This window comes from Mobula birostris, chromosome 4 (assembly GCF_030028105.1).
Source record: "Mobula birostris isolate sMobBir1 chromosome 4, sMobBir1.hap1, whole genome shotgun sequence".
Taxonomy (NCBI): domain Eukaryota; kingdom Metazoa; phylum Chordata; class Chondrichthyes; order Myliobatiformes; family Myliobatidae; genus Mobula; species Mobula birostris.
In genome coordinates this window covers 61,607,789-61,620,289 of record NC_092373.1, presented here as the reverse complement: position 1 = coordinate 61,620,289, position 12,501 = coordinate 61,607,789, and the positions used below count along the sequence as shown (strand labels likewise).

Here is a 12,501-nt window from a genome sequence, read left to right as displayed (position 1 = left end):
AGGTTTTAAAAACTTCCCAATCCTCTGTCTTCCCACTAATTTTTGCTTCCTTGTATGCCTTCTCCTTTGCTTTAACTTTGGCTTTGACTTCTCTTGTCAGCCATGGTTACATCCTTTTTCCATTCGAAAATTTCTTCTTTTTTGGAATATACCTGTCTTGCACCTTCCTCACTTCTCGCATAAACTCCAGCCACTGCTGCTCTGCCGTTCTTCCCACCAGTGTCCCTTTCCAGTTAACTCTGGCCACTTCCTCTCTCATGCCACTGTAATTTCCTTTACCCCACTGAAATACCAACACATCAGATTTCGGCTTCTCTTTCTCAAGTTTCACAGTGAACTCAATCATGTTATGATCACTGTCCCCCAAGGGTTCCCTCACCTCAATCTCTCTAATCATTTCTGGTTCATTACACAACACCAAATCCAGGACAGCCGATCCCCTAGTGGGCTCAACAACAAGCTGTTTTAAAAAGCCATCTCGCAGACATTCTACAAATTCTCTCTCTTGAGATCCAGTGCCGACCTGATTTTCCCAATCCACTCGCATGTTAAAATCCCCCACAATTATCATAACGCTGCTCTTCTGACAAGCCCTTTCTATTTCCTGTTGTAATTTGTAGTCCACATCACTGCAGCTGTCAGGAGGCCTGTATATAACTGCCATCAGGATCCTTTTACCCGTGATTTCTTAGCTCAACCCATAAAGATTCTGCATCTTCCGATCCTATATCACCTCTTTCTAATGATTTGATATCATTTCTTACCAATAAAGCCACACCACCCCCTCTGCCTACCTGCCTATCCTTCCGATACACCGTGTATCCTTGGACGTTCAGCTCCCAGAGACGTGCATCCTTTAGTCACGTCTCAGTGATGGCCACAATATCATACCTGCCAATCTGGAGCTGTACGACAAGATCATCCACCTTATTCCTTATGCTGTGTGCATTTAAGTATAACACCTTTAGACCAGTATTTGGTACTTTTTGCTTTGATTGCACTGCAACTTTACTGCACTGCAACTCATCCCCATGGCTGCAAATTTGCCCCATCACCTGCCTGTCCTTCCTGACATCTTTACTGCTCACTACCTTAGATTTATTTCTGTTTTCCCCCTCCTCCGCTCTATCATTCCGGTTCCCATCCCCCTGCCAAATTAGTTTAAACCCTCCCTAACAGCTCTATTAAACCTTCCCACCAGGATATTGGTCCCCTTCGGGTTCAGCTGTAACCTGTCCTTTTTGAACAGGTCATTCTTCCCCCAGAAGAGAGATTTCCGGAAGTTAGGAAGGAAGCTGAGAAGCAGGACCTCCAGGGTAGTAATCTCGGGATTGCTACCAGGATCAGGCAGATGAATGCGTGGCTGAGAGACTGGTGCAGGGGGCAGGGCTTCAGATTCTTGGATCATTGATACCTCTTCTACTTCAATGATTTGCATACCTTGTGATATATACATATTTCAATGCAACATTGCTATACATTGTAACACTGATGCATATTTTATGGTTGATGGATAGTGACTGTCATTGATCTTAAAGAAAGCTATTCATAAGATGAAGTACCCTTTATGAAATTGGTTTCCCCTTGCCTAGTGTTAGTTAGATTCTGGTGTCAAGAACAAAGGATATCTGGGGTTTTACAAACATACAAATTAGACCAAGGAATAGGTCTCTGGGACCCTCCGAACTCCTAATTATTAAGTTATTTAATAAGATAATTGTTGATCTTATTGTAAACTTAGTTCAGCATTCTGTTTAATCATGACAACATTAAAAGAAAAGGATCTGGTGCTTTCCCAGCTTACATGATGAATAAACTCTTCTCATGCTTCCAGCGGGGTATAGGTATCAATTATAACTGACATTTCGATACCTGTACCCAACTGGAAGAGTTTATTCATGACAATATTTCACTCCTTTCTTACTAAATCTCTATCAACCTCTATGTTAAAAATATTCAAAGGCTGTTTCCACTGGCTGTTAATAAGCAGCATTCCAAAGACTATTTTTCAGAAAAAGTTTCAATTAACATCTCTAAAATGGATGACTCCCCATGTCAAAACAGAAACCATATTTCTAGATTCTCCCACAAGAAACATTCTTTTCCATGTTCACCCTTACTAGACTCCTCATCTGTGATGCTGACAAACAGTCTATGCGTCATATTGAAACACTCATAGATAGCACTCCAGCGAGTTAAAGTGCTCCAGCTTTTAATATTTACTTTCTCTTCTTTTAAAGGATGTGGGTGTCCCTAGAGGGCCAGTATTTATTACCCACTCCAAACTGCAATTGAGAAGGTAGAGATAAGCAGTCCACCATCTTGTAATGCTGGTGATCTTCTGACAAAATACTTCCACAATACTTTTAGAGAGCAAGTTCCAGAATGAGGATAAAAAAAACAGCAATATAATTCCAAGCCAAAATGATACGTAACTGAGATGGGAATTACACTTTGTGATGTTCTCATCTATCTACTACCCTTGTCCTTCTTTGAGATAGTTAATCCACATTTAACAATTACTGTCTAAACAGCCAAGAAAAGTAGTAACAATGCACTTTGCACATCAGTGGTAGACTAGGCTGCTTTGTCCCAGATGATGCATTGATGGAGCTGTACCTGGAAAATTTTGCTGGGATTAAGGAAAACTGAAGTACAGTAATTTTTAATCATTTGGAAAAAAAATATTAATTTGAAATTACAATTTGCAGGGAATTAGACTTCAAACCTAAAGTTAGCTTTTCAGAACTAGGCCACTCAGCTGTAATCATGGCTTAAAAAGGCATCCGTTAGACTTGCGAGACCATGGATCTGCGCCTGGAAAGTCTTTGCTCTCCAGGGCGCGGGCCTGGGCAAGGTTGTATGGAAGTCCAGCAGTTACCCACGCTGCAAGTCTCCCCTTTCCATGACACCAATGTTGTCCAAGGGAAGGGCATTAGGACCCATACAGCTTGGCACCAGTGTCATCGCAGAGCAATGTGTGATTAAGTGCCTTGCTCAAGGACACAACACGTTCCCTCCGCTGAGGCTCGAACTCATGACCTTCAGGTCGCTAGTCCAATGCCTTAACCACCTGGCCACGTGCCCACAATCATGGCTTAGAATACTATAAAAAATACAAGTGTAGTTCATTCAATAAAATCAGCATCTTTTAGGATATATGAATTAGTCAGAAAGATTTCCATCTGCAGGTACTGTTTGTGAATAAGGATATCAAGTACAACAACTTGCTGATTTTTGCATGTAACTATGCATTAGTGGACACCAAAGACTACTGTTAGTTTCACAGTAAAACAACATTAACAGTTAACGGTTTCACCATTACTATAGCTACAAAAACAGGATAAAATTTTTTATGTTTGTCACTAATCTATTACCTCATGATTAATTTTGTTAAAATGCAGTGTACCCTGTCCAAAACCAGTTTTAAGTGAAAAAGATGAGAGTAAAGTCCTAATGTATAAATTTTTAAAAATCACAACAAAATACCTTATGAACTAGAGGTTTTCCATCACCAAGAGGCTTTCCAGAAAGTGCATCAATAAGATAAATCACTACAACAAGAACATAAAAAGATAAAAGATGCAAGGCAATTAGAAGATACATAATAACCAATTTATTCCATTCATGAATCGTTCTCAGAATTCAAAATACAACCTTATTCTTTAGCTGAAAAAAGGAAAAAAAAACAAGTTCAATGACCTTATGAAATCCCAGCGCCAAAGAAGGTGCAAGTATGAAAATATTCCAACAGTAAAAATCCTACAAATATTTAAAAGGCTGCTAAATATGCTGCATATTTGCTTTTCACCTTGTTTAATTCATTTACTTACAATGGAAGATTATGTGGACATAAATAAGTTTATTTAATGGTGCTGATGAAATGGATACTATTAAATGTAATATGTTTTTAAGATCAGAGGCTACTTTTAACTTGGCCTGTGGTCATGTGTAGAGTACCGGTGCTGCATTTTGTATCCAGTCCTGATCTATTTTGCAAAGCACTTTTATAAGGATGACTCAGACACCAACCTGAATCAAATCAAATTGAAGGAAATTCTAATGTAATCAATGAGCAAACCTACAACCATGCGTTCGAAGGTCCACTGAACAATGGACTGTGAACTGTACTTATTTTAGCTGTGTTCATGAGAAGCAGAAATAGGTCAATAGCCCACCTGTTCCCTGTTGGAAGTTCAAATCAATCCTCATCTATTTTCCCAAATCCAAAACAGATTTCACCATAAGCACTAACAAGTATATGTTATGAACACAGTTGGTTCAGGTAAAATCCTGAATGAATACACACAAAATTGAAAGATACAAGACAGATGGAGGAAAGTTTTTGGCTGTCTTAGTTCAAATATCTATAAATATATTAGCAGTATAAAATGCATAGTTCCCATTTGTTCTGCTTCCACAATACAGTTTTGAGTAACCCCACAATCCAATCACTTCCCAATTACATCTTTTTGTGGTTGAAAGGTGCATCTAGTTATAGCTCATGGCCTAGATCTTTGACATCAGGGACTAGTCTCATGATCTTTTAATAATAAAAAAAATAATAAAGCTTAAGGAAATATACCTTATCACTTTCCATCTTTTTTTTGTTTCTAAGAATAAAATGTATGACTGCAGAACTTGTTGCTACCCAACAAGCTCATAGGTGAAGCTTACTTTAAAAAACCAAATTGTTTTCCTCAAGTAGAATTAAATAGAAAACAATACAGTTCAAAATATTTGAAAAATGCTTATTGGAAAATGAAAATATAATCTAACAAACAAACAGGAAATTTAAATAACTGACCATTGGAATACTACAAAAATATAACCTTTTTGGTCTGCAGCTTCACCCAAATTGAATCTCAAAAATCTTGTTTCCTCTGACTGTAAAGCAAATGATAGAATCAACAATTAAGAATGAAGAGCAAGAGGTTTTCTTTACATAACTGGTTGATACTAACGTCTTGCATCTTTTTAATGGAAATTAGATCATTTATAGTTGCATAGGAAGACTCAAGGGAAAGGACAGACTGGAATTTCGCATGGATCTGACACGAACATTATATGTTGAATAGCTTCATTCAACATATAACGGGTTGAATTATATCTAATGTTGTGAAGCCCTTTGGATTTGTATAGCATGCAAACACAAGTAACAACTATACAACACAGGCCATCACTTACATCACAGGAAACTGACTAAATCTCAAAAGGAGCACTCACACAAATGAGATTCTGCCTTTCTGTCACTACAACTACCTACATCCTTCTCTGTAATATTGCCAAGTCTTTCCTACTTCAGCTAATCTGTTAAAAGCATTCATGTCTTTGTTAATTCTGGATTTTGTTGTTGATACTTTTCAGGCTAACTTCACATACTCTACCTACATTACATGCATTCAAAATGCTACTGTCAGTTACTTAACCATCCCTGATTGAGGTCTATTCACCTAATACACCTGTGCTTCTAACCAATGCTGGCACCCATTCCAGCAATATATTTTAAAATTTTCATGTGCTATACACCCTTCTTCCAATACCACAACCTTTTCCAGTCTTAAGGTACGTGGATCCAGTAAACAGGATTCATTCCACGATTCTGGAGTTTGAAAAAGAAAAATAGGTGACTTTTGTGTTCTGGTTTCTTTATTGAAAAGTAGCATGAGTAAAAATAGAAAATCCTTGCGAAGTTGATACTCTAAATCCTAGTGGCTCTTTCCCCTGGATGGAGCCTAAAGTCGGGTTTATGATTTGATTTCCAAACCAACTACATTTGCTTTACACTCCAATAACCAGTAGTCATGTGTCATTTTTTGGATAGCTCTTTTCTGAGGTGTATGCAGACATTTAGCCATGTTAACAGTGCTATATAATAACAATTTATTGTGACTGCCACTCTTGCTTCTTACAACTGCATATTTTACATACCTTTTTCATCAGTCTTGTCTCTCACTGCAATTGTGTCATTGCTGAGGGAAACAGTCTGAGAGCTCAGTATGTCAGTTCTCATCCCTGGAATCTTAGGAGAAGAAATAAGGCGACCTTCATACGAATACAGATAAATTCCTGCTCCATCAAGAAGCAGAAAGTGCCTGAGGAAATAAAACAAGTATTACAGATGCTATGCAAGTATCAAAAATTAAAAATATATCAAAATAGAAAACCTTGTAATAGAATTAGAAATATTAAAAATTGTTAAGAGTTATGGGTATTTTGAACTGTAACATTTGAATGATCATTTTACTGCAAATTACTACAAGTCAAATACACAATTAAATTATTGTATGGTGAACCCTTGTTGAAATGCATTATTAATTGCTCCCTTTGTTTATCTTTATCCTCCTTTCTGTTTAGGTTCTCTGCCATGCTACATTTCCTAATGAGTAGAATGATTCAGTGATGGCTTTCCCAATCTTTGCTCAGGTGTGTCTGAACACGCTTCTCAGAATTGCATGGTCTGTGTGGTTCAGCACATTTCAACAGAACACATAGTAATTCAGTTATGGATTCTGTGGAGTTTGCAACACAAAATAACATCTTTTTTAATCTGCATATTAAGAAAACTAGAATTGTGCATGACACAATCTTGTAATGTGAAATGATAAACTTAATTAAAATAATTTCCATATTACTTGCAATCACAAAACATAGCCAATTTTTGAATATTTAAAAGAATGTAATTTAAGCTTTGAAGAAAATGAATTATTACATTATGCTTTTAAAGAGATAAATGAGAAATGAGAATGACAGTAGCCTTAAGTAAATATTAGAAAATCATTAAAATTATTTCCATAATAATTATTACATCTTAATTACAAATCATAGCCTATTTTCAACTGTTTTATAAAATTGACTTTTAAATTTAAAATACAATTTTACACAATTGAAAGGAATTTGAGTTACAGTAAATTCCTTTATGTACGTGAAAGCTCTATCAACAAGTACTTATAGATTGCTCACCTCTGTGCCTGTAGAATTAAACTAACAGTACCTTCTTTCAAGTCAAATACAAGTGGGGTATTCCAATTCTTGGTACTGAAATAAAATTAATAAATACACTATGTATACTTTATAAGTTATATAATTAAGAAAGAAATCAGACTCTGCGACACTTTAAAGTACATTGTACATTGAACACAACTAACATGTTTACTTTAGCAGTTTTGTGAAAATAAGAGATATTAAGCCAAGAGGAACATAATCAAAAGCACAGCAAATTCCATAAAAATATCTTTTGATACATCAGCTTTGGGCTATGTTTTACAACACTGCATCACAGTGGATTTAATTTGGCTTTTTTGACATTGATCAACAGAAAAGACACTTTCGTGTCAAAGTGAAAACAAATTTCTACAATTGGTCTAAAATCATTATAATTATTGAACACAAAATAATTGATTGCATAATTACTCAACTGCTTCAAGTCAATATTTAGTAGATGCACCTTTGGCACAATTACAGCATTGACTCTGTGTCAATAGGTCTCTATCAGCTTTGCACGTCTGGACACTGCAATTTTACCCCATTCTTCTTTACAAAGCTGCTCAAGCTCTGCCAGGTTGTGTGGGGATCGAGAGTAAACAGCCCTTTCCAAGTCCAGCCACAAATTCTCAATTGGATTGAGGTCTGGACTTTAACTTGACCACTCCAGGACATTAACTTTGTTGTTTTTAAGCCATTCTTGTGTAGCTTTGGCTTTAAGCAAAACACACAACATCTTCAGATTTTCTCTTGTTTGCTTTCAGCTTTGGCTTTATGCTTGGGGTCATTATCTTGCTGGAAGACCAATCCAAGTTGCAGTTCTCTTGCAGACTGCATCAGGCTTCCCTCCAGTATTTCCCTGTATTTTGCTGCATTCATTTTACCCTACACCTTCACAAGCCTTCCAGGGCCTGCTGCATAAGCCAAACATACCATTTAGTCTCATGGCCATAAAGCTCAATTTTGATTTCATCAGACCATACAACCTTCTTCCAGCTGACTTCAGTCTCCCACATGCCTTCTGGCAAACTCCAGCCAAGATTTCATGTGAGGTTTTCTTTCCAACAGTGCCTTTCTCTTTGCCACTCTCCCAAAAAGCTGTGACTGGTGAAGCACCCTGGCAACAGTTGTTATATGCATAGTCTCTCCCATCTCAGCCACTGAAGCTTGCAACTCCTCCAGGTGGCCTCCCTCTCTAGTTCCCTTCTTGCACGGTCACTCAGTTTTTGAGGACAGCATGTTTTAAGCAGATTTATAGCTGTGCTATATTCTTTCCATTTCTTAATGTTGACTTAGCTGTACTCCAAGGGATATTGGAAATTTTCTTGTATCCATCTTGTGACTTGTGCTTTTCAATAACCTTTTTTTTACAGAGTCTTTTGTCCTTATGGTATTGTTTTTGCCAGGATACTGACTCACCTGCAGTTAGACCTTCCAGATACATGTGTATTTTTACTATAATCAATTGAAACACCTTGACTGCACACAGTGATCTCTATTTAACTAATTATAATAACTCAATATATAAGTTTGCTGATGACACAACAATTGTAGGCCGTATCTTGGGTAATGATGAGTTTGAGTACAGAGAGGAAATTAAGAACCTGGTGACATGGTGCGAAGACAATAACTTATCCCTCAACGTCAGCAAGACGAAGGAATTGGTTGTTGACTTCAGAAGGAGTAGCGGACCGCAAAATGATCCAATTTACATCGGTGGTGCGCAACTGGACCAGGTCAAAAGCTTTAAGTTCCTCGGGATCAGTATCACAAATGATCTGACTTGGTCCAACCAAGCAGAGTTCACTGCCAAGAAGGCCCAACAGCGCCTTTACTTCCTGAGAAAACTAAAGAAACTTGGCCTGTCCCCTAAAACCCTCACTAATTTTTATTGATGCACCGTAGAAAGCATTCTTCTAGGGTGCATCACAACCTGGTATGGAAGTTGTCCTGTCCAAGACCGAAAGAAGCTGCAGAAGATCGTGAACACAGCACAGCACATCACACAAACCAATCTTCCGTCCGTGGACTCACTTTACACCGCACGCTGTCGGAGCAGTGCTGCCAGGATAATCAAGGACACGACCCACCCAGCCAACACACTTTTCTTCCCTCTTCCCTCCAGGAGAAGGCTCAGGAGCTTGAAGACTCGTACAGCCAGATTTGGGAACAGCTTCTTTCCAACTGTGATAAGACTGCTGAACGGATCCTGACCCGGATCTGGGCCGTACCCTCCAAATATCCGGACCTGCCTCTCAGCTTTTTTGCACTACCTTACTTTTCATTTTTCTATTTTCTATTTATGATTTATAATTTAAATTTTTAATATTTACTATTTTTAATATTTAATATTTGTAATCCAGGTAGTGGAAAGCGCAGAATCAAATATCGCTGTGATGATTGTACGTTCTAGTACCAATTGTTTGGCGACAATAAAGTATAAAGTATAATAAAGTATAAGTATAATTATGTGACTTCTACACACAATTAGCTTAATTTGGTATGTCATATTAAACATGGTGAATACTTAGGCAATTAATTTTTTTGTGTCTTATATATGCAATTAATTTAGATCACTTTGTAGAGATCTGTTTTCATTTTGACACAAGAGATTCTTTTTCTGTTGATCAGTGTCAAAAAAGTCATATTAAACCCACTGTGATTCATTATTGTAAAACAATAAAGAAGTCACCAAAAGAGGGTGGCAGTGAATACTTTTTATAGGCACTGAACATTTACTTTAAGGGATATGTAATTGACAAGTACTTTCACAGGTAGCCTTGCCAATGGAAATTTTTCAAAGAAAAACAAACTTACCTATATACATAACATTGCAGTGTGGTTACAACTACCAAGTGCCCTTGTGACAATGAGGCCTTAATCACCCTGTCGCGGAATTCTAAAACATCTACTGCATCATTCAACACATTCCGCACCTGTTAGAACACAATCAGAAATTTGATGTTCATAACATATTAGTTTCCCATGAAACTGCTGGCAACACTCAGCACAAGTATGAGCATGTTTTGCAACCCACATGTAAAGACAAAATCCTAAATTATAGATGGAGCTTAAAACGGAGCTGATAAACCTTTTCTGCACCTTCTCCAAAACCTCAGCATCCTTCCTATAATGGGACGACCAGAACTGTACACAATACTCCAGCTGCAGCATAACTAGAGTTACAACTTCCTGATTTTCGAACTCACTACCTTGAATAATAAAGACAAGAATGCCATACGTCTTTTTAACCACTATCAACCTGTGTAGCTACTTTCAGGGAGCTTTGAACTTGGACTCTTTGTTCTTCAGCACCTAAGGATCTTGCCTTTAACAGTGTGCTGTCACTTTGCATTTGACCTACCAAGGTGCAATACTTCACATTTGGCCAAGTTTAGCTCCATCTGCCATTTCTCTGCCCTTATCTGCAACTAATTTATATTCCATTATATTCTTTGTCACTCTTCTATACTATGCACACCACCACCAATCCTTGTATCATCTGCAAACTTACTAACTCCATATGTATTTTCATCCAGTTGCACAAATCTGCCATATGGACTCCTACAGCAGGTACCTCAAAGCACTGGCACCATATCAACAATGCAGCCACTGCAAAATCCACCATATGCACTGGTGGAATATACAAAACAACATTTACATCCTCTCCCAGGCCAACATCCCCAGCATAGGGGCCTGAATTACAAACAACAACTGGCTTAGATGATTTGCCAACATTATTCGCATGCCTTACATTGGACTCCTAAAACAAATATTCCATTCTAAGCTATGTCATGGCAAGGGAAAACCATGGTGTATAGAGGAATCCCCAATGATTTGCAGAAACCCCTGACCCACAATCCACAGCCATTCTGTTTTAAAAAAGGAACATTCAAAATAGCATCAAGAACATTGAATCCCATTGTCAGATGCACACAAGACCTCAGCGTAACAACAGGAAGACAACATCATCTCACCTAATACCTAACAACTGCCCCTTCATGTACCTCCTGTCCAACCTATGGCAGAGTCTGGGGATCCATTACTAAGCATGTTAGCCACCTTAAAACACATAGGTGGCTGCAGTACTAAACAGCAAGGGGATCACTAACTTTGTTTAGAGTTACAGATGTTTGTGACAATGCAATGACCCTCACCATGGAAATCACTGCAGAGAGTGCATGCTTATTTATGTTCAGCCCTGTCAATTCTCATTCTCGTCATCAAACACCATCTGTTCTGCCTGTGAAAATATATGCTATTAACCCTTTTCGCTGCCTCCTCCCCTCATCACAGCCTCGACTTTGAGCCTTTGTCATTTCAGATTCACAGAATATGGCACCTATATAATCCCCAAAAGATGAGCTGCTGATCTCTGCAAAAGGGAAGAAATGTGGCATGCTATCAAAGTTTCCATTGTCCATTCACTAGTTCCGAATCTGGCTTCTTCTGGAATGATGGGTATTATTTAGGGTTGGGATGTGTGTGTGTGTACTTGTGTAGACAGAAGGAAAATCAGGAGTTAAAGGCCACTTCCGTGTTACCGCCATAGAGATTGAGATCACCGATAGTTCAGCCTGGAAGACTCAAATGAGGACTTTGTGACACATAACTGCCAATGTCAATGTATATCAAGTCCTTGATTGAATGCCTAGATCCCATGCAAGTCTGCAGGAAATACCAAGTTTCAAAGTTTCAAGTTCCAAGTTTCAAAGCTCTTTGGAGACCAACTTCTCTGGCAAGGATACAAAGAGCACTACTGCAGCTGAAGCCACAGAATGAAACAAAGGGCAACAAGTGATAGCCAAACTATCAACTGCCATTGCAGCACAGGCAGGTTATTTAAGTCTCAGTATCAGAATAAAAGTTCAGATCATTGCTGTCCATTCTACTTGCTGCCACCCAAGTGCAGATCAAAGCAGTGGATTATCTGTTTGTAAGAGTTTTGAGATTATGATCATAGCTCTGTAATCAAATCTCTAGCAAAATGTAATTCCATTTAACAAAAACAAATGCCTTAGTCTGCATTAGCTTCAGTGGGTCCAAGAAATAAGAATTTGCTCTCCTTCCTAATGGATAGCAGTACTCTTCTTCCCACAGCTGCCACCCTGGGTTCCCATGAGTTCCCATTAGCCAGTTTGTTCAAAATGTTGCCACTTACGGTGAAGTGTTAAAATTTGAAGTTAACCAAAAGGAATATAGTGTAGAGAAATGTGTGTGTGTATATATATATATCATGGTGGTCATATATATATAGGCATCCGTTAGTCTCATGAGACCATGGATTTGCGCCTTGGAAGGTTTCCAGGGTGCAGGCCTGAGCAAGGTTGTATGGATGACCAGCAGTTGCCCATGCTGCAGGTCTCCCCTCTCCATGCCACTGATGTTGTCCAAGGAAAGGGCATTAGGACCCATACAGCTTGGCACCAGTGTCGTCGCAGAGCAATGTGTGGTTAAGTGCCTTGCTCAAGGACACAATACGCTGCCTCGGCCAAGGCTCGAACTAGCAAACTTCAG

General features: G+C 38.4%; 1 protein-coding gene across 6 annotated transcripts in view; it reads right to left on the bottom strand.

Moving 5' to 3' along the window:
* ift80 (intraflagellar transport 80 homolog (Chlamydomonas)) overlaps nucleotides 1-12,501 on the bottom strand; it is a 275,494-nt gene that overhangs the window by 90,683 nt on the left and 172,310 nt on the right. For all 6 annotated transcript variants that reach the window (XM_072255425.1, XM_072255426.1, XM_072255427.1 and 3 more), the window contains 4 exons: nucleotides 9,802-9,920; nucleotides 6,964-7,038; nucleotides 5,932-6,095; nucleotides 3,490-3,554 (listed from right to left, as the gene is read on the bottom strand). In XM_072255425.1, coding sequence (XP_072111526.1) covers nucleotides 3,490-3,554; nucleotides 5,932-6,095; nucleotides 6,964-7,038; nucleotides 9,802-9,920 — 423 coding nt within the window. The remainder of the gene's footprint in view (nucleotides 1-3,489; nucleotides 3,555-5,931; nucleotides 6,096-6,963; nucleotides 7,039-9,801; nucleotides 9,921-12,501) is intronic.